The sequence below is a fragment of the Phyllostomus discolor genome, chromosome 6, assembly GCF_004126475.2.
Source record: "Phyllostomus discolor isolate MPI-MPIP mPhyDis1 chromosome 6, mPhyDis1.pri.v3, whole genome shotgun sequence".
Classification (NCBI taxonomy): Eukaryota; Metazoa; Chordata; class Mammalia; order Chiroptera; family Phyllostomidae; genus Phyllostomus; species Phyllostomus discolor.
This window is the reverse complement of record NC_040908.2, coordinates 9,822,913-9,844,483: the sequence shown is the minus strand read 5'-3', so window position 1 is coordinate 9,844,483 and position 21,571 is coordinate 9,822,913. Positions and strand designations below refer to the sequence as shown.

Genomic DNA, 21,571 nt, shown 5'->3' with positions numbered 1-21,571 from the left:
AGCGTTTAGTGTCTGGCCCTGCTGGCGCTGGGTGGAGGAACTCTTTCAGCTCCATAACATGCTAACAAGGCGAGGACAACAGGTGCAAATGAAGACGTTGGATTGCCGACGGGCTCCCTTTCCTTGCGCACCTCCTAGCCACCCTGTTGGCTCCGGATACTGGGTCCCACCCAGCACAAGGCCGCCTAGAGGCGTAAGGGGTGCAGAGCGGGAGTTTCCGAAAGGCCGGGCGGTGGACGTCCGCCTCTGGCCCAGCCCACTAGACACTAGAGGGCGGGCTAGTGCCGGAGTCCGGCAGTGCTCGCGGGGCGGGGACAAGGCGACGCCTTGCGCCTGCGGATCCCGTGACTGCGCGCCCCGCCCCAGGTCGCCGCCGTCATGCAGTCCCCACCGGTGCTCGTCACCTCCAGGTGAGCCAGACCCCGGCGCCCCGATGCGGCGTCTTGCACAAGGTGGAGTCTCGATGCGCGAGATCCGCGGCCGCCTGCGCCTGGGCGGAGCAGCAGGCGCAGGCGGCCGCCCCAGGGGGAAACCGCCGCCCGCCGTCGGGCCCCTGCTGCGCTCTGGCGGTTTATCTGGGCTGTGCCCCTCCATCGCCCTGTGGGAGAGGTGGACGGCATCCAGAGTCCCCGTACTACAGATGGAAACACCGAAGGCTCTACAGGGTAACGAGCTCACTCAAGACCCAGTGGGAGAGGACTCTCCTGCCCTCTTCCCCTGCCGACCTGCGTTCATTTCTTTTTGGCACAAAAATGTGTCCTGCATCTCATCAGCGCTCACCGTGTGTGTCGGGTCCGGTGCTCAGCACGGGGGAAGGGGATGAAGCAGACAAGGCCCAGCCCTGCGGGGTGCGGAGCGAAACGGAGAAATATGAACGCGGACTCACAAGTGTTAGGGGTAGTAAGCACAGGTTGCCATGGGAACGCAGTACCGGACCGTAGCCAGGCTTCTGAGGGGGTGTATGAGGCCACGTCCTGCAGGAAGAGCGAGTGGACATTCCCAGGGAAGGGGTGAGCAGAGGGGGCAGCTGCTCAAGGAGGCGGCTCGGGAAAAGTGCAAGTCATAGCAAAGGACTTCGGGGACCCTGGATGCAACGGGCGTGGCGGGCGCCCACCGTGCTCCAGACCTGGTGGACCCAATGCAAGGTGGACCTGGAAAGGCTGGTCTAGACACGCTTTTACTCCGCTTTCTCTCTCCTCAGCGTCTGTAGCGTGACACACTTCGGGTATTTCCATATTCTCCACCCCGTTGCCCCTACACGAGATCTTGGGCAGAGATGACCATTTTGTTACATAAACGAGTGTGTTACCCGCGCAGCTGTTATTTTTCCAGCTGCAACGGAACTTCCCCGTGACTCCAGGTCTAGAAAAACAGGATTCTTTAAGGGTAAACCCTAATGTGAGAACCTGCTTGGTCTCCTCTGCATAATGCAGCCAGGTTGCAGGTTACGGCCTCATTGGCAGAAGAGGTTTCCCTGGTGCCGCCTACGTCACCTCCTCTCGCTGAGCCTCAGTTTCCTTTTCTGCAGGAACGGGGTTTGGGGTGGGCAGGTATGGGCAGGGCCAGCAGCCGGCACACTTCTCAGCCACTGGCAGACCGATGTGACTTTGATGCTGGCTGCTTGGGACAGGCTGTGAGGCCACCCGCACGGGGCTTGTTCCCAGACACGGGTGCTGATGATGAAGTCCCAAGTTCATGGTGAGAAGAGGGGCCTTGCTGCCAGGCACCAGCAAACCCCAGTGGGGGTGGGGGCTGCCTGCAGGGTAAGGGCAAAGGCAAGGCCGGGTCTCCCACCACCACCCACACGTACTCACCCTCCATTCACTCAGCAGGTCTTCCCTGAGGGCCTCCTCTGTGCCTGGTACCAACAGGAGGTGCCAGGCAGCGGGGAGGTTGCGGGGGAGGGACAGTCTGGGAGGGAACCCTGCCCCTGCCTCTGACCGGCCAAAACCGAGAGCCTGGGACTCCCTTTCTGTGCCTGTTTCTCTGTCTCTACGTGGGCCCCAGGAGCAGCGCCTTAGTGCAGGGCTGCGGGAGGCCGAGTGACTGGCACGGGCAAGGTCCTCGGGACAGAGGCTGCGGCAGTCCAGCTACAGTCATGCCTCCCACCCTCAGTCCTGCCTTGCTTTCCGGCACTCCTGCCCATACTGCCCGCCCGCAGCGCTAGGAGCAGCCCGGGCTGCACTCGGTGTGAGGGTGGGGGCGCCGTGCGGTTACTGGCGAAAGGAAACCGGCACTGATTGTTTGGTGTGTTTTTCCCTCTCGCACACGGACGTGAGGGCTTACTCCCCGCCCGACTGGAGGCAGGGTCGCCCAGGCCCTTCCCAAGGGACTCGTGTTCCTTACAGTGTGCTTCATACCCGCCCACGGGGTGATTGCGCGTGTGGAGGTCTGTGTGGTCGGTGAGTGTGTATACACACTTCGTATGTAGGCGTACGGCAGTGGTCCTCGCCAGTTGGTGAGACCGCATCACCTCGGCGACTGTCACACGCCTACTGTGGGCGTGGGAGGGGTCCGTGTGGAAGCAGTGCTGGGGGCCTGATGTCACCTGCTGGGTTGGGGTACAATTCCAGAGGCGGAAGGGGCCTTGCCCCGGGCGCAGTTTTAGCCCCGAGTCCCCCCTCCCCCCCGGGGCCTCCCCTTTCCTGAGTTCTGGAAGTCTGGCCCGCCGCACAGTAGGTCTCCACCCTGATGATAACGTTCCCCGCACACCGTGCCATGGGTGTTTGTGTGACGGAGCGTATGGCTGTGTGCCGGGGTCTGCGTTACCCTCGCACAGGATGAGGACACGTCTGGCTTTTTCCTAGCTTCTCTGCCCTGCGTCCCCGTCAGCGTGCTTGCGTGGCATTTACAGGTTCTCCGAGAGCTGCAGTGTTTTGCTGACAGTGACCTTCTCGCTGCCTCTCGGGGGCCCAGGCCTGAGGAGGGCCCGCCCCCGGTGCCCTCTCCACCTCCCCACGCTGGGCAGGCTGCGAGGCCGCTCTGCTGCCCTCTGGGCCGCCGAAGGCATGAGGCTCCCCCCAGATCCCTGGCGCGGTTTCCCTCCCGTGTCATGCGCACAGACCAGGCGCTAATTCCCTCGGTGTGAACGAGCCCCCGGGAAGCCACACCCCCAACCTGCAGGAGCCTGCGTGCTGAGCGTGCGTAAGACGTGCAGCCGACCGTGACCTTCCACGAGCCCCACTTTCTCTGCTCTCCCCTGTTCTCCTGCTGGGAACGGCCCTTTGTCCCAGAACGACCCAAAGACAGGGCTCGGGCCAGGGAAGCCAGGCTCTCTGAGGGCCAGGCGGGTGGCAGAACTGGAGGCCTGGAGCCCTGACCCCGGGGGACGGCCCGCAGAGCAGCAGCCTGGCGCCCAGGCCTGCTGAGCCACCCCGCCTGCGGTCCTGCCTGCGTTTCACTCGAGAAGCCTGCTGACTCGAACCTGAGCTTCCTCTGCCTTCTTTCCCTTCGGCAGGCAAGTCCAGAATGCGCACACGGGCCTTGACCTGACGGTGCCCCAGCACCAGGAGGTGCGGGGCGGCATGATGTCGGGGCACGTGGAGTACCAGATCCTGGCGGTCACCCGGCTGGCTGCGTTCAAGTCGGCCAAGCACCGGCCCGAGGATGTCGTGCAGTTCTTGGTGAGCTGGGGGCTCTTCCGGGATGCTCCCGAGGGTGCCCAGGGTCCGGGGTCCAGGTGGGCAAACACACCTACCACCAGGTAACAAGGGGAGCGTCAGGGAGCAGGCACTTCTTTAGCCAACACTCACTCAGGGTCAGAGCGTGCGGGGACTGAGCCAATCAGATCCTTACAGTCTGTGGGGGGGCTGGGGGTACAGAAAGGGGGCACCTGACCCACCCTAGGGAGAGGGCTCTGGATGACTTCTCAGAAGAGGTGAGCTCTGGGATGTGTTCATAGTAGGTGGGGTTCAACAGCAGTGGAAGGGGGATGGGGCCCAGGGGGAAGATGCAGCCTTAAGCAAAGGCTAGAAACGAGGTTGTGGGGGGGAGCTGTGAGTGACTGAGTATCGTCCCAGATGGAGTAGGAGAAGGTGACAGGCAGGATCCCGGTCACACAAGGTGGGTGGGGGCTTGGCTGCTCTTGTAGCCTCGGGAGAGTGTTAAGCGTGGGAGTGATTGCCTTTCACTGGCCAGTACAGTGGGAGAGTGGAGTCGGATTGGAAGGAACCGGCAGGGGGCAGGGAGGGAGCCCAGTTACGAGGCTAACACAGTGAGGCCCCCTGCGGGGCTGGGAGCCCGCTGTGCCCCTGCAAGGAAGGGAGCGGCGGAGGTGAAAATAGTTCCAGTTTCCGACTGACTGCTTCCGCCCACTGAGATAAGAGCGCCAGTGGAGAGGCAGGTCTCAGGACGTGTCGAGTGTGAAGTGTCTGCCCAGAGGACACTCGAGGATGGGGAACAAGACAAGCTCGGGCCTGAGACGCAGGTTTGGGAGACGTCCACTTGGAGCTGCTGTCCAAAGTCTGGGAGTGGATGAAGGGGCCCAGAAAATGGATGCGGAGTGTAGAGGGAGGGGCTGAGGAGGGAACCTGGGGACCCCCCAGCTCAGCCACAGCCAGGGAGGAGGAGCCGCTCCCCAGAGTCCGAAGGAAGGACGGGAGCCTCGTGGAGACGCAGGAGCCAAAGAAGGATGGAACTTCGAGATCGGGGGGAGAGGTCCCAGACTCATCCGTTCTAACCTTTGGCTACTTGTAAAAGGGCCCAGAGCCCTGACCAGTAGAGACAGGCCACAGGACTGGGAGGTAGAGGCGAGATGAGCAGGAACCCTGCGGCCCAGCAGGGGCCTCTGGCTGCAGGTTTGCTCACAGGACTTCTCACCTCCTGGCAGCCAAGACGGAGAGGGGGGCAGTGAGCGGCTCGCTCTGAGGACCAACTACAAGAGACACCAAATTCTAAGAGAGAAAAACTCACAGCACGAATCTCTTATCAAGGGACAGCTAACACGTCACGGGTAGCATCTGAAAGAGCCCGGTGTCTGTCGTGTGCTCTTGGACTGGCCCTGGCTGAGAACCACAGCGGAAGGCGGTGGCAGTCCTGGGCCTGCTTTGCTCCGAGGGCGGGCGGAGCCCAGCACAGCCGGCTCCAGGGTCAGGAACAGGGAGGGGGGACCTCTGAGGTCAGAGTCCCCGGGGCCTCGTGGAGAGCTGCATTCTGGGATCCCCGAGGGGCGCCCCACCCACCTGCCAGCTGCTGTGCAGAGGGCCAGCCTCTCGTGCGAGGGTGTGTGTGAGGACGTCCTTGACACCTCCACACGTCTCACCTGTGCCACCGCTTCCTGACCAGTGACACCTGCACCCTGTAGGGGGTGTGTGTGCGTGCACCGGTGAGGGCCACGAAGAACACCTTTGCTTCCCGGGAGGTCTGGGAATCTCTGAAGTTTCATGATTCACCTAAAAAAAAAAAAAAGAACGAACATTTTTTATTTTACTCCTGAAGAGGATGTACATGTTTTAACATAAATCTGACTTTAATTGCTCACTGTTCAGGGGTGTCCAGTCTGCAGCCCGCGGGCTGCGTGTGACCCAGGATGTCTGTGAATGCAGCCCAACACAAAATCGTACATTTGCTTAAGACATGTCGAGATTGTTTTGTGATTACCTGTCACAATGTATTTAATGGGTGGCCCAAGACAACTCTTCTTCCGGTGTGGCCCAGAGACGCCCACTGGACACCCCTGCTTGCACCAGCCTCTGGGAGGGGGCACTGTATTGGCTCGGGGTTTAGCGGACACCCCTACTCTGCTGGCTGCGCAGACCCCCACACTGAGGTCAGAGGGGTGCGGGGTAGCGACGCTGGCTGCCTGCCCCCACCCCACTGGGGCGCCCAAACCAGAATCCCACCTCAGCCTCCGCTGTCCCCCAAACCCTGGGACTCTGTGGGAAGCTCAGCGCCGCCCCAGGGTGACTCGGACGGCCCAGGACCACCTTCTCATGGCCAGCAGGAGCCCCGGCCTGCTCCCTCGAGGCCCCAGTGCACAGACCGGTCCTGGCCGGCGGCAGAGGAACTAACTTGGTGGCATCTGGCTCTGCGCCAGCGAAGACCGTTGCCGGTTCCCAGGGGAGCGATCCAGAGGTCCGTGCTGAGGAAGGCAACTCACGTCGTTGCAGGGAGACGACCTGCCAGCCAGGCCGTGGGGCCATGTCACCAGTGCACCAGAGGCCTAGAGTGGAAGCGGTGGCCATGGTCACCTGCCAGCCAGGGCCCCTACATCGAATGTCACCACCCGGACCTATGACAGGCAGGGCCCAGGGCCCACTGAGGAGGTCGCTCCTTTCCTTTGGGCCCGGAGGCTTTCACAACTGAACCTGCCTTGAGGACGAGGCTAATGAGCGGAGCCTGAGGCAGGGAGCTGGACGGAGGGTCGGGAGGGAGCCACCCTGCCCGGCCCAGCCCTCGGGAGCTGGTCCTGAGACTCCGCAGAGCCTGGCCCTCCTGGGGCCTCTGGGGGGGGGGGTCAGAGGTGGGGCACCCTCTCTGCACTCAGGAAACTCTGTGCTTCCCTCACCCAGGTCTCCAAAAAGTACAGCGAGATCGAGGAGTTTTACCAGAAACTGAGCAGCCGCTACCCCGCGGCCAGCCTTCCCCCGCTCCCCAGGAAGGTCCTGTTCGTTGGGGAGTCCGACATCCGGGAACGGAGAGCCGTGTTCGACGAGATTCTGCGCTGCGTCGCCAAGGATGCCGAACTGGCGGGCAGCCCGGAGCTGCTGGAATTCTTAGGTACCCGAGGTTCTGCCCCGAAGCCCTGGGGTCTCCCCCGGCCCGGAGCGAGGCCTCGACGGGCCCTGGGCCGCAGAGACCTGGAGCTGCCGTCTGTGCTGTGCTCTGCTGCAGGCTTCTTTGGTGCTGCCAGCCCTGGGCGGGGAGGGGGCGGGGGCTGCAACAGGCACTGGGAGCCCCGGCTGCCGCCACCCACCCAGACCAGCATCCTGGTCCGAGGACCCCGCGGGAAGCCCTCTGGTGCTGGCACAGGAGCTTGGGTGTGGGGTAGGAGGCGCCTCCTGGTCCCCTGGCAGTGGGCGTCAGCAGCTCTGCTGCTTCTCCCTCACAGGCACCAGATCTCCGGGGGCTGCGGACCTCACCAGCAGAGAGGTCTCTGTCCTGGACACAGACAGCCACGCAGGGGACGCTGGGGAGGCTTTCGACTTCTTCCAGCAGCAGGAGCAGGCGGAGGGGCCGCCCAGCCCAGGCCAGAAGGATGAGGGTGCAGAGGAGTCCTCAGAAGAGGAGGAGGCCCTGGACCCTCTGGGCATCATGCGGTAGGTCTCCCCGCCCCCTCCTGGCCGGTTCCAGACTCTCTGGGGACAGCTCCTCCCTTCCCTCCGGGAGTAGGAGGCCGCCTCCCCTCCCCACTCCCTGGGCCCTCGCCCTGTGTGGCCTGGTACACTGGGGGAACTGGCTGTCTGCTCGATCCTCCCCGAGTCTTTGGGGCTGAGCTCAGCTATCACCTGCCCCTCCCTGCCCGCAGGGTGGCCCCCCACCGCCACTCCCTGGCTCTGCACTGAGGCCTGGCAGAGCTGCCTCCCCAACAGCTCGGAAGCCCAGGCTGCCTGAACCCGCCGGGCCGGCCTGTGACTCACGTGACGAGCTCCCTGCAGGGTGGCTCACCGTCTGTAAAGCAACCCCATCTACCTCGGCCCTGCCACTGCCTCACAGGCCAGATGTAAGGGTCCCTGAATCACGCAGGTGGAGGGAACTGGGGACCCAGAAGCTGCCAGCAGTGCAGCAGTGCGATTCAAGGGGGCGCGGTGAGCCCAGGGTCCCCAGCCAGGAGAGGGTGTCTCCTTTACACGTATGCACACACAGGCCAGCACTTGCAGGCACACACACGCGTGCACCCCCACTGGCTGGCGAAGAGGCAAGCCAGCTGCGGTCTTGGTGGTCCCTGTTGGACTATGTCCGGCTTCTGTCCTTTCCTGAGCCCACACCTCACGGACCACCCTGTGCCAGGGGCGGGGTCTGCAGGCCAGACGGGACTAGAGAGCCAGACATCTGCCCCCAAGCCCCCTCCCTGGCGGGCCCAGGCTGAGCTGTTTGGGCAGGACCTCCCAACCAGAAGCAGGGGACCGGGACAGATGGACTCGGCCACCTGGAGCCCTCACTGCCTCCTCTTGGCCCAGACGCACAAGAAACTAGGTGGGCCTGCTTGGAGCTGGGCACTGTACTTTGCACTTGGCGTACGTGTCTCATTGGTGCCCTGCAAGCAGCTGTTACCCCATTTTACAGATGGAAGAAACTGAGGCCAACTACTGGGCCTGAGAACAGACAGCGGGTGAATAACGGGACTGAGAGTCCTACCAAGTGGGAGGTCCTGGGCTGTGGAGCCAGCCTGCCTGGGTTCGAGTCCCTGCTCTGCCATTTCCCTGGCAGCTGATCCCTTTCCTGTCGTTTCCGGAAGCAAAAATAGGGCGACAGTAGCCTCTGTCTCTTGGTGCTCTCGCGACGTTTGGATTCACATAAAAGTTAGCGCTTAGCTCTCTCCAGGGCCCCGGCCCTCTGCCCCACCACCTCCACAGAGTCAGACCGCAGGCCCCGGGTGACATTCTCTCAGCTCCCCTGGGGCTCTCTGAAGTTCAGTCGACGGCCGAGGGCGGCCTGTCTGCGGGGACTGTTCCAATCAGGAGCTGGTGAGGAGTCAGGCGGGTTCCAGGGCAAGTGAAACAGCCAGAGGGGCAGGTGCTGCCGTCGGGGCTGTGGGCCGGTGTGGGACCAGCCTGGGGGAGAGGGCCATCCTCGGGGAAGGTGCCTGGGTGCTCAGGGAGACGGCTCCGGAGCCGGTCGCCCTGCAGCCCCTTGGTGCCCAGGAGTTGGGCCCCCCTCCCCTGGCCCTCCATGGCCAGCCTTGTCTTGGAGCCAAGCACCTGGCCCTGTGAGAGCAGCAGCCAGGGTGGCCGGGCCAAGTCAGGAGAAATCTGTCACGATCCCTCCTTATCAGCCTTGCACAAGCCGCAGGCCCGTCTTGGGCTTTATTTTGGTCAGACGAGGGCTTTGTGTAAACTCGCGCTCTTCTGTTGTTCTGGGCTGCCGTCCTTAGGGCCGGGCCGGGCCGGGACAGGCTGGGGCGGTGTGTGCCAGCCTTTGGCTGGGGGGCATGACTAGCAGAGCGGCTCCTTTTTTGGGTAGGAAAATGCTCCTCGGGGTTGGCGTGGGCCACCTGGGGTTCTTCTCCTTGCTCCGGTAGCAGATTGTCAGGGGGTGGGGTGTCGGCCATCCCAGGGCCACCTGTCCCCAGCACTGGCCCTGGCTTTGCACTCTGGGATGTCACTCCTGAATCCTAGCAAAGCTCAGCACCAGAAGGGATCCCAGAGTAAGACCTTCTGCCAGTGTTTCGTTGAATGACCCATGTGACAACAGTCGGTGCTGTCACCTCATCGGGATAAGAAACAACTAACTTTTCTGAGAGGTTACGGAAAAGGCCACGATGGGTCATCGGTGGCTTTCGGGTCCACCGTGGGTCTGGCCTGGGAAAGGGGAGCCCACCGAGGCCCGGCCTCCCTGTGTGGGGGGAAGCTGATGTTTGGAGCCGAGAAGCTCCTCCGCGTTCACGCAGCCACCCAGAGCAGAGTCGGGCAGGCCACAGGAGAGGGGAGGCCCTCTGTTTCTGAGCCTGGTTCTCCCCCTCCCTCGCCGGTTGAGTGAGTGGACACAGGCTGCACCTCCCTGTGCTGTCCCCCGATTCCAGTCTTCCAGCGTCCGAGAGCCAGGCAGGACCCCAGGATTACCCCCCTTGCACAGATGGTGACATCGAGGACAGAGCTGAGTGGGGACTTGCTCAGAACCTGGTGTGTGGCAGCCTTGCACCCTGGAGTCAGACTTCCCCTGCCCTCTCCCGGGACGCCCAGGTGGGCCTGTTGACTTTCTTGCTCTTGCACGGTACCGCCCACCCTGCCCTTGGGCAGGGAACGTGATGCTCTTTGCAGGTGATGTGTGCCGTGGATGGGGTATTTCTCCATCCTGTGCCCTCAGTTCCTCTGCAGATGGCAGCCCGGCCTTCCCAGCTGCACCCGCGCCCCACCTCGGAGCGCCCCGCTAGACCTGACTCCGGCCTCGGCCTTCCCTGCCGCGGCCGCGCGGGGGCGCTGTTGCTCCACGGCAGGGCTGCTGGAAGGTCGGAGCCGCCCGCACAAAGCCGGGAGCAGGGACCCGCGGGGCTTTTTTCTTTGTCTTTTAAACCTGGTTTTGATTAGGGAAAAGGCGAGTTACAACACTAGTAGAAAGCGCTTAAAAATAGAAAAAGCCCTCACCGGCCCAAGCCGACACTCTGCTCGCGTATCTGTGCGGGGTTTGTGCGCGCCTGTCCCAGCGCTACCTACGTAGCTGCAGACATTAACCCGTGCGCCTTTTTATACTTGGTTTTCACCGTGTCCCCTCGCGGTCGTTCGCCATGTCGCACATAGTTTTCATATTTAAGTTTCTATTTTTGAGACTTCACTGTTCTAAGATGCAGTTCTGCCGTAATAGTCCTGCTTTCTGCTGGAAATACTTTGCAAGGAACATTTTTAATTATAGCTTGAATAATATACGATGTGTATATGAAAACTGAAAGCACAGTTAACAGTTCTTTTGTCACAAAGGTGGCAAATATATACTTTTGGTTATTCTTGTTTTAGTGCCAAAATGGGATTGTGTCCCATGTGCCATTGCATAATTTGCCTTTTTTTTTTTTTTTAGTTTATATACTTGGTTTCTCCAGATCAGTAAAATAGACTTCTCTGCTCTTACTCCGTGCTAGTTGGTAGTGTCAGTGTGTTACGTGTGGCACCACCAGGCTCCTGCTTGGGGACACTGTGTTTTTCTCACAGGCAGTGAGCAACTTTTTCCATGTCGGGGTGGTTATTCCTTGGAATACCCGCCCCCCCAGGATGTCGGCTCCAGGTCAGGGTCCCGGAAGCCTCTGCCGGCAGCCTTGGCTGGGCGGCTCGGAATGTGAGGGGTTCTTTACGGACTCCACACCCTCTGTCGGGAAGGCCCCTCTGCTTTTTCAAACCCGTCTGCAGTGCCCGCACCTCTTCCCCAAGTGCAGAGGGAGGCCTCCAGGCCCCAGGTCCCTGCAGGCTGTCCCCCGCCCTGGGGACAGGCTGGTTCCCGCACACGTAGACACATGCCTTCCTGTAAGTCTGCGCTTCCCACACTCGGCTCAGAGGACGGGAGCCAGCGCCCTGGGCCGTGCCAGGACCCGAGCGCTGAAGCTGGACGTTTCTTTGGAAGGCAGAGCCGGGCAGTGCTTCCTGCAGATAGCTGGGTAGACAGCGAGGGGGAGGGCATGGAGGGGGACGCGGGGGCGCCAGCGCCGTGGCCCCTGTGTGCAGCCTGCATCCATGCACACACAACCTGGGAGTGAGGGGAAGAGACTGGGCTTGGAAACAGAGACTCACCTCCCCGTGAAATGCCTGCCCTGAGCCTGAGGTCAGAAAGCAGGCAGCACCCTGGTCACACCCCCTCAGCCAGGGGTCACTTCTGCAGTCCCACCTCCTGAGCACTTGGCCTTCTGATGTTCTCTCTGACCTCGTCTCCCCTCACATAGCGGCTCTGAGTGTTTTTCCAGGGCCCGGGAGCAAAGCCGCCCCAGGCACCGGGGAAGTCACACAGACTTCCCTGATGGAATGAAGGTCTCTTGGTCCCCCTGTCTGAGTCACCCATCTACCCTTAGCCCACCCACCTAGGCTGCTGCCCATGTCTCTGTCGCCTCTTCCAGGAAGCCATCCTCTGTGCTCCAGCTGTGCTGGAGTTGCTGCCCTGCGTGGTAATGACTGGTCTTGGCATCTGTGACTGCTGGGTTCTGAGGATCTGGGGACAGTGGCAGGTCTCAGCTCTGTGCCCTCCTCCCCTAGCATAGGTTCTCTAGTGTGGCAGGTGCTCCCGGAGCACCGGGTCACAATGAGGGGGCGAACTGCTCACAGAACAGCGGAGGGGCTGATGGAGAGACCACCGAGGCGACTGAGCAGCTTTGGAGGAGGCAGGAAGGAGCAGAGGGCTTTCCAGACACGGCCGATGTCTCGAGTGGTGCTGGGAGCCCCGCTGTCTTTATGCCCTGCCCCCTCCCCAGGGGAGTAGGAAGAAATAAGCCTAGTTAAGAGATGTACTGTCACCCTCTCTGTCCATCTCTGTTTATCTGTCTGTCCTTCTTATCCCCCCTTCCTTCCGTCATCCATCTGTCCACCTATCCTTCCATCCATGCACCCACCCATTTTTTTTCACTCAGTGTTGATTGAGCATCTGCTCTGGACCACAGACTGGAGTTTGGGGACCAGCCAGGACAGGGCCCTGGGGCTCAGCCATCAGAGCCCCAGGTGGCCCAGCCATCCGAGCCCCAGGTGGCCCAGGTGGCATGGGTGGAGCACAGACAGTGCCCTAGACTGGCTTTATTTCGATTCACGACAACAACCAACCAAAAGCCTCTCCAGGGAGGAACACAAGAAGGCTCACCCGGCTGCGGAGGACAGCTCCCCTGGCAGGGCAGGACGGCCGGGCCTCGCCTGTGCATGCAGACCCAGGAGGAGGCGTGGGAAGGGGGATTGCGGGCTCCGCGTGGCTTCGCCAGAGATGATCAATCACTATGGCCGCGCTCACTTCCTTTGTTCTCCGGAGGGTTCCCTTCTCCCCACACTGCCTCTGGTCTCTGGTCCAGGGGAAGCTTCTCACCTGCCAGCCACCGGGGTCCCTATGCTGGGTAGGATGTGAGTTTGTTTTCCCCAGGAGCTGTTCTGGGGCCTGCTACTCCCGGGGGTGGTGGGCTGCAGCCAGGCTCAGCACCCCTCACTGCCACAGTCCCTGTGGCCCCGGGAGCAGGGCCCGGTAAGGGTGCCCAGGGACAGCAGGGAGGCAGAGCCTACAGGCCTGGGGCTGGCCCCAAACCCGGCTGGCTGGTCATGGATTCCGCAGGGCCTCACACCCAGCTTCCCAGGCTCACCCCTGGGCTGGAGATCTTGGTGGGGGCTGTCTCCAGCTGCCTTCTGCGAGAGCCACGGCCCGTCTTTGATGCCCACCTCCCCGGGCCACTAGAACCAAACCGGCTCTGCCAAGTCCGTGGAGCAGAAGAGGGCAACGTCCCAGGGAGGGCAGGCCACCCTGACCCCTCGAGGGGGGCTGGCCGCAGTTCCGGAAAGCACTTGCCATGGGGATGGAGTCCAGGCTGCTCTCAGCTTTCCCAGTAGCGCAGGCAGGGCCCAGGGCTGGCGCCAGAACCGAGACGTGTCCCTGGTGACCTGTGACGAGGGCCCGCCCGCTTGTGCCCGGAACGGAGAAAGAACTGGGAACGGGCTGCCTGGGGCTTCCTGGCACAGCCCCCGCACCCGCCCCCCACACCGTCTCCGCTCTCCACCTCTGTCTTCAGAGTGGGCCCCGTCCCCCCAGGCACAGCCGGACGGAGTCGTTTTCCCACCGTGTGCCCTTGGACAAGTGTCCTGTTCCAGCTCACAGGGCACTTGGAGGGGCTGGAGCAGAGTTTGTGACCGCAGCTGCCCTCAGCTCTGGTCACAGTGTCCCCCTGCCTCCCGTGTGTCCTCGAGCAGACCCCTAGCCTCTCCAAACTATTCATCTGCCCAGGGAGCCGGTTCTCGGACTCTGGTCCAGGAGGTGTGCCCCATCCTGCAACCGTCCAGCAGGCGCATTCCCGGCTTCTGTAGCTTCTCCCCACCCCAGCTGGGGCCTGCAATCCTACCAGACGTCCAAACCCAGGCTGTGGGACGGACGGTCGCCTGGGATCACCTTGCCCTCCGGTACCCACCCTGCTGCTATTTTTATCTGCGGCTGGTTAATCTGTTCCCTTGTTTGGGGGCAGAACCGGCTCCTGGGCACCGTTTAGTGGCGGCAGAGTTGTGCAAACACGAGCCCAGACGGCGGTGACCTACGTCCAGTGGGATTGTCTGCCAGGGAGGCAGGGGAACCAGAAATGCCGTTTCCAGTAAAAAAGCTTATTCTGATTTGCAGGAACCTGATTAAAATGGCTCACTTGGGCCTCAGCAGCAGGGACTGGGTCACCATGTTATAAACTAAACCCGAGTTTGTGTGCTGGCCGCGCCACTCTCGCAGGGACGCGAGCAGATGTGCACGCCCCACCCTGTGAGCATGGCCTGAGCTCTGAGTAACCCCCCCACCCCACCCCCCAGGCCAGGACCAGGGCACCCCCAAGGCCCAGAAGCTTCCCTCTTGCCCCTCCGGGACTCCCATGGCTGCGTCTGGCCCAGAGCAGGACCTCGGCCTCCCCACCCCCCAGGAGTGACGGAGCCTAGTGGGGTCACAGTAGCTGAGGGGCTTCCTAAAGGAGGCGGGGTTTGCCCGTCGGACTGAAGTTTTGACTGCATTACGCCACTGAGTCGGGTGGCCCCTGCAGCCCCTAGAGGAGACCCGGGCCTCTGGCCTGTAACCACGCAGTCAGGCCTGGGAGCTGCGCCCCCTGCAGGCCTGGGGTCGTGTGGCAGCTGGCCGCGTAGCCCAGACACCCGCCGCCTCCTCCCGCAGGTCCCGACGGTGGCGGTTCCCTGGGCACAGGGCTGGGCCGGGCCGCCCCCCGGAGCAGGGACCCACCACGTCCGGTGTCAGGTCCTCTGGAAGCCCCTTTGGGACGCGAGCCCAGGCCCACCCTGCACCTGTGTGGGTGGGACCAGGCCGCCTGGGCCCGGTGCTGGGCTGCCCTGAGACGTCCTGACCTGGGGCTCTGTCCGTGACTCCCCAGCTCCAAGAAGCCCAAGAAACGCCCGGAGGCGGCCGTGAAGCCCAGGCCCAGACCCTCGCCCCGGCTCACCATCTTTGACGAAGAGGCGGACCCCGACAAGGGGCTCTTCCGCCCGGGCAGCAAGCTCTCCCCGCAGAGGCCCGCGGAGGACACCGCCCCCAGGGACCGTAAGTGGGGCCCGGTGTGCGTGCGTCGGTCGAGGTGCCCCCCCCACCCCCCGTGACCAGGCTGGCCCCCAAGAGTGGCTCCAGACCTGCCCCGTGTGAGCAGGAGGGAAGCCTGGGCCTCGTCCCGTCCCGACCTGGTGCAGACTTGGCTCGTGGAGAAGTTCTGCCCGACAGACGCCCTCTCGCACCCGGTTTCTCCCAGCGTGGGGCCGAGTGCTGGTTCTGATGCCCCCTTGGGGCGGGGGAGGGGAGCTGCTCTGCTGCCTTGAGGAGGGTGGGTCAGGACCGGCGTGGCCAGCGTGGGCACGGGAGGGAGTGGGCGCTGACCGCCCCGGTGCTCACTGTGCAACTCCGGGGCTAGGACTCCAACGAGAGGCCCTGCAGGAGGGTCCTGGGCGGAGATGGGAAAGGCAAAGCCGGGCGGCCTTAGGACTTCTACACGGTCCCGGAGCCTGACCATTGTCACCCGCCCGGGTCCTCTTCCAGGGCCGGGAGTTGGCATCACCTATTAACTCGGCCAACGCTCAGTGGCCACCCACCGAGGGCCGGGCCCAGTACTGGGACGAGTAACACACGGTCTAGCCCCACATCCCCGGCGGGAGACGGAACGTCTCCCAGCAACGACAAGAGACCTGGCTCTCAGCAGGAGGTTGGCGCCTGTGGGGGGTGGCAGGGAAGGCTTCCCCGGGGGAGGAGGGATGTCAGACGGGGGCTCTACTGGAGCTGGATCCCGAAAGGCCAGCGCAGGTTGCCTGGGGGCTGCCAAGGGGGGCTGTGCCAGCTGGAGACGCCGCCACCCCCTTTCCTGAGGGCAGCAGAGATAGATGGGGAGGGGTCGGGGCGCACCGGGCCCCTGGCAGGCAGGGGCCGAGGCAAGGACGGCATGGGCTCCTCACCGTGTCCCCGAGGGCAGGCAGCAGCCCCTGGCCAGCGGTTGGTGCTCAGTGAGTACCTGTGGGAACATGGGGTGCAGCCGTGGGGGCTGAGCTGAGAGGTCCAGCTGGGCCAGGTCTGGGAGCTAACAAGGGTTTTTCCTCCTAAGAGCACTGGAAAGGCCACGTGGACTTGCACTCAGGGGTGCCTTCCGCTGACCAGACCCCCGTGGCAGGCAGGAGTGGCGGAGTGGGGCGGGGCAGACAGATGTGCCCGCCCTGATGAGCACCTGTGCCCTCAACTCACCTGTCCCCGTTCGTCGGGTTCTGTGTTCCGCCTTGCCCCCCGGCCGCTCTTTTTTTTTTTTTTTTTTTTAAGATTTTATTTATTTATTTATTTATTTTTAGAGAGGGAAGGGAGGGAGAGAGAGAGAAACATTAATGTGTGGTTGCTGGGGGCCGTGGCCTGCAACCCAGGCATGTGCCCTGACTGGGAATCGAACCTGCAATGCCTGGTTCAAAGCCCGCACTCAATCCACTGAGCTATGCCAGCCAGGGCGCCCCCTGGCTGCTCTTGCCTGGCAGGGCCAAGCCACCTCCACGCTGTGCCCCCAGGGCCCCTGAGGATGGGCCAGCACTTCCCCTGACCAGGCTGCTGCTGTCCTCTCCGCAGCCCTGAAGTTGTTTGACGATCCTGACCTCGGCGGGGCCGTCGCCCTGGGTGACCCCTTACTGCTGCCGGCAGCCTGCGCGAGTGGAGGGCCCACCGCCCGCCTGGGCCACAGAGAGGCCCCCGAGGATCTGTTCAGGTACCACCTGTCCTCAGCGGTGCTTCGCCAGCCCCGAGGGGGCCTGAGCCACAGAGCCGCAGACCTGTCCCAACACGGGAGCTCTTCACTGGCCTTTGTCTCTGGGGGTGGGGGTCCTGCCCCCCGGAAGGTGGGATCCTGTGGGCGGGTGCCGGTCCCAAGGCCGAGGCCGAGTTGGGGACCTGGTGAGGGAAGGCAGGGTCCAGCCACCCAGCGGTTTCCAGAAAGAGAACTGTGTGCCTGCATCTTTTTCTCTTCCTTTCACACGCATAGTTTAATAGCTCACATGAATAATAATTAAGTCACTGAACTGCAAGAGCAAGTGTAACTGGCATAAACAGTTTTGGGAACCAATAAGCTGAGCCTGGCCGCGTGCAGCCCCGCTGGAGGGAGCCACACGCACCTTCCTGTGCCGGGCAGCGGCCGGTACCCCACAGGGTCCCGTCAGCGCGTCGTACCAAGGGGAGAGTGAGGCCTGATCCGTCATGTGGAGGGCTGTGTGCAGAGCTGACAGCCACTGCTTAACGGAGTGCTCGCCGTGGCCCCGCAGCCTGCTGGGTTCTCCGCATGTGACCTCCCTTACCGAGGCCTCACAACCGCCCCCCGAGTGGGCGCTGTTACCTCCGTTTTCCAGGGAATGGAGTGTGGAAGAGGTGAGTGGCCCAAAGCTCCAGCCCCCAAGTGCGCTGGCAGCCAGGGCCGCCTGCCTGCGTCCTGTCCTCCCACAGCGTCCAGGGGCCTCTGAGCTCTCGGAGGACGAGAGGCTGGGAGAGCCGCCTCCCAGCTGGGGTCACAGCTTCGGGGGCCCCCACGGCTGCGCTCTGAGAGTGCTTAGCCCCGTGCGTCTCTCCATGGCATCACCCGTGCCCCCCCAGGGTGCAGGCCACGCTTGGTGATTTACAGGAAGCCAGGCCGCCTCTTTCCAGGAACAATTACATGGCACGGAGGCCTGTGGCCCCGGGAGGCTGTCATTTGCACCCTCATTAGCGGCTGCGGCTGTCACACGGTTCTCTAAGTGCCGGCCGGGCCTGAGTCACAGGATGGCTTGTCTTTACATCTCCCCACGGCCCCTGGCATCTGCTCACTTTTCTCCTGTGAGCTCGCCCCTGACATCCTGGCAGGCTTGGGGAAGCAGGGATTGCTGGGACATGTTCAGGAAGAAACTGAGGTGCAGGGTGGTGGAGTACAGGTTCAGCTCCAGGGGTGGCAGGGCCCGACAGGGCACGTCCCACCCAGGGAGCCTCTGCCACCTCCGGAGCTCAGCCTGTCCCAGGGAGGGGGGAAGTTCCAGTGGGACCGTCCTGGCGCCGTGGGTTCTAAACCCCTGACACCAGCACCCACAGACCTGTGTTCTACAGAACACCCTTGTGGGGGTGTGCAGAGGGTCACCGTCAGAGGGTCTCTGCGGCCGGGCAGCGGGGGTGACAGCGGCGGTCAGCAGCACTCTGCACATGTGTGTGGCCTGAGGGGGGAACGCCACGTAGCCCCTCACTGTGTTGCTGGGACCTGTCCTAGCCGTGACTCGAGACCCAGATGGACATCGAGGGCTTGGAAAGGGGGACCCGTGCGGCCACCTGTACCCTGAGTAAGACCACCCCACCCACTCAGGGCAGACCCAGCCTCTGTTGGTTCCGAGTCGGTGCTCTGCCGAGCGTCGTAAATCCTGAACTGACGCGAGCTTCCAGCTGCTGCTCCGCTTCCCCAAGGGCCCCTGCGTGAGGATAGATGATTCAGTCCCTCACGGAGCTTTTTCTGGGCACCCAGACTCCACTGGGGCTGCAGGAGCCGGCCCCTGCCCCGGGGCTGCCCACGGAAGGGCTGCTGCGTGGAGGGAGCTGGGGGCAAGTCTGAGCTGAGGTTGCCGGGAGCAGTGTGTCCTGGGGTAGCGCCTCCTGGGATGGCCTTGACACCCGAGACAGCTGTAATGGGTGGGCAGTGGGGGGCGGGATGGATTCCGTCGTGCGCCTGGTCTCCAGGAATGAATGGAGTTCCTTCCCGGGGAGCTGGCGGCGGGAGCTCCCTCGGGCAAAGAGGGTGGAGGCCGGTGTCAGCCTCGTATCTCAGCTGCCACTCGGCATCTGGGACTGGTCCTGGTGACCATTACACAGCCGTGGCCTTTAGTTTTGTCCCCCACCCCCCTTGGGTGGGCCGTTAGGTCCAGGGCCAAGGTAGAGCCCTTGGTGGGCTCCGTCTGGCGCCCATGCAGCCTGCAGAGCCACGCTGTGGGCGGGTAGACCTGACCGAGAGGGCAGTTGGTCGGCGTGAGGCGGCACCAGCGTCCGAACCGGGACGTCCAGCTTCGGAAGCTGAGCTCTCACCCAGACCGACTCCCACCCGAGGTGGGTGCTGGAGGGGTCCTGACGGCGGGCGCTCTGCTGGCCCCAGCTTGCTCCTTTGTGGGTGGGGCATGCTCAGGGCGTCTCCCTCTGGTTCCCTAGAGTCGAAGAGGACTTGGACCAGATTCTGAACCTGGGGGCTGAGACCAAACCCCAGCCCCAGCCAAAGCGTAAGCCGCCAGTGGCAGCTAAGCCAGCGCTACCCAGGAAGCCGGCTGTCCCCGCCAGAGCGGGCCCACCTGAGGCCGTGGCCGGGCAGCAGAGGCAGCAGCAGCAGATCCAAGCCATGGACGAGATGGACATCTTGCAGTACATCCGGGACCATGACACGCCTGGCCAGGCCGCCCCCAGCCTCTTCTGACCCTTCCTCCCCACCGGCTGCCAGCTGGCCTGGGCTGGCAGCCCCTCACCCAGGGCGAGGGGGGCTGTGCCTTGCAGGCCAGGCCCTGTGGTCCCAGCGGAGGGAGGATGGCAGCCAGGGCACAGGACGCCTCTACTCCCTTGCTCCCTTTTCTCTGGCCCATGGGGTCATGGAACGCTGCAGGGTGCAGAGAGAAGGTCACGACCATAGGCATTGAGCCCAGCTGTCTCAGCCATGTGCATGTGGAGGGAGAGCAGTGGGGACACCTCACTAACCACGAGCCCGGCCCTAAGGATGGCCTGAGACTGGGGGAAGCCAGGGGGGCCTCACCCAGGGCAGGAAAGCTCTGTGTCCGCTCGTACCCACCGGCTCCACCACCTCAGCGCAGGAGGGAGGGTCTGCCACCCTGGGCTGGGGCTGGGGGACCAGAGTCTCCGGGCCGCATGGCTCCAGGGCCTGTAAGCTCTGGGAGGGTGCCCCAGGAGAGGGGTGCAGAGTGGGTGCCTACGGGAGCCTGGCTGCGTGGGGTGTCCCTGAGTCGCCTCTGGTCACCAGGTGCTGAGCAGGGTGCTTTCCCCTGTGTCCAACTTTAGGGATGTGGGGCCGTGGGTGGCCCAGCAAGCCGGGTCCGCCTCTCTCCCTTTCCGGGAAAGACCTGGCCAGACTGACCACGGCCCCCCTGGGCCTCTGGCTGTGACACCAGTGCCGTGCTGAGCAGAGCGGTCACTGCCTCCTGCAGAGCCCGGCCAGCCCGGCGTGTCCCCCACCCCTGCGCAGAGCCGACTCGGGCCCGGTGCTCTCCGGCTGCTGCTTCCAGGCCTCATCTCTCCAGTGGCAGGTGCCGCCAGGCCCTCCCTGCCCTCCAGGTCTGGACGTGCTCACCGGCCTTGCACAGTGGGAGCTGCCTTCCCAGGGAGAAGGAGCCTTGTCCTGGGGGAGGGCCAGTGCCTTAGATGTACCCTACAACCCCATGCCCGGCTCACAGGCCTAGGCTTGGGCTGGGAGCGGTGCTCAGGAAACCCTCAGTGAGTGAGTGATGTTTAATGGACCAGAGAATGCCTTTTTATGATATATTCTTCATGTTCAGACCTAGTTGTTAGTGAAACACAAGTTTTTTATGAAATGCAACCACTCTTGTCCCTGGCTTGCCTGACAGGGGCATTGGAAGGGAGTTCCAGACGAGGACCCCAGCCCTTTCCTAGTTGGGGCCAACAGCCAACCCCGGGGGTGGGGGGCCCTCTGGCCCGGGCTGGGGGCTTGCTGCCGTCGGAGCCCCTGGGTCGCCTGTCCCTGCCCTGTGCCAGGGCCTGTGGGTAGTGGGGGCACTCCGTCTGCTCTGTCGTGTGTCTCGCTCACCCCCGTCAGCTGCCCAGTCCGGGAATGGCCATCCCCAACTCTCCACCTCTGTCACAGAGAGAGGGAGCAGGCAGTTCTGGGGCCCGGGAGCTGGTTCCTCCCCGTCTTTGCCTTACCCCAGCTCCTAGGGCCCCGCCGCTCCAGGCCCTGAGCGGGCTCTGGAACAACAGCCTCAGCCCCGGCTATTAGCAGGTGCCACTGCTGTGCACTGCCTGGCCTTCAGGCCCCACCCAGCCCCGCCCACTGGCTTGCTGGCTGCAGGCAGTGTTGAGTGACAGGTGATGGGCCCACTCTGCCCGGGCTCTTTCCTGCCCTGTTCTCAACTCTGTACCCTATGCCAGCTCTCCGCCCTTTCCGGGACGCCCCCTCCCACCAACGTGTGACGTGGGAGCAGAGTGCGTGGCCGACAGGTGCCTGGTGCCCATGGGGGCTGCCACGCTAGTGCGAGTTTATCCACTGAGGCCCGGCCGGCCTCCTCAGTGGCTTGGTACTCTCTGGTCACCTCGCCCAAGGCGTATGCTTCCCAGATTCCAGTGCTCAAACTGCGGCTGGCTTTCACCTTGGGTCTGTGAACTACTGGCGAATCCGTGGCACTCATTCATGCAATAAAGTCTGTCAGTGGCTCATTCCAGCGTTTGCTAGCGGGGCTCTTTTCTGCACCGGGGGCGGTGGGGGTTGTCTTGGCAACAGTGAGCTCCAACTCCTGGCAGGACCCAGGGTCTCCCGACTGCTGCTTGGTCCGGTGGGGTGAAAGCAAGGGGAGGATCCCACTGTGTAAACTGAGGCCCGGGGCCCAGGCCCGGTGGGAGTCAGGGGGTCGGTAACTGCTCAGCCAGGACCTGTTTGGGAAGAACACCCTTCCTTCGCCAGTGCTCGCTCCCGTCCCCTTGGAGCGGAGACTGCTCTAGGAGGCCCTTTGACACTCCGTCCATCCGTATACACGCCTGTCCTGGCCTCCACACTCCCGCCTGTTCAGACCAGTCCAGTCACTAAGGGTCT

The 21,571-nt window shown here is 63.3% G+C and overlaps 1 protein-coding gene across 1 annotated transcript; it reads left to right on the top strand.

Moving 5' to 3' along the window:
• The first annotated feature begins 295 nt into the window (after positions 1-295).
• HS1BP3 (HCLS1 binding protein 3) lies at positions 296-21,188 on the top strand. Its single transcript, XM_028516634.2, has 7 exons — positions 296-410; positions 3,458-3,623; positions 6,510-6,717; positions 7,049-7,256; positions 14,672-14,838; positions 16,384-16,519; positions 18,958-21,188. The coding sequence occupies exons 1-7, from the start codon at positions 379-381 to the stop codon at positions 19,214-19,216; spliced, it is 1,176 nt and encodes a 391-aa protein (XP_028372435.1). The 5' UTR covers positions 296-378; the 3' UTR covers positions 19,217-21,188.
• Positions 21,189-21,571: the final 383 nt, after the last annotated feature.

What these genes read in the sequence shown, in the direction of transcription:
- HS1BP3 (XM_028516634.2), top strand. Translation starts at nt 379, where the DNA reads ATGCAGTCCCCACCGGTGCTCGTCACCTCCAG. An exon ending in CCGGTGCTCGTCACCTCCAG is followed by an intron (nt 411 to 3,457) that starts GTGAGCCAGACC and finishes TCCCTTCGGCAG; the next exon opens with GCAAGTCCAGAATGCGCACA. An exon ending in GCCCCCGAGGATCTGTTCAG is followed by an intron (nt 16,520 to 18,957) that starts GTACCACCTGTC and finishes CTGGTTCCCTAG; the next exon opens with AGTCGAAGAGGACTTGGACC.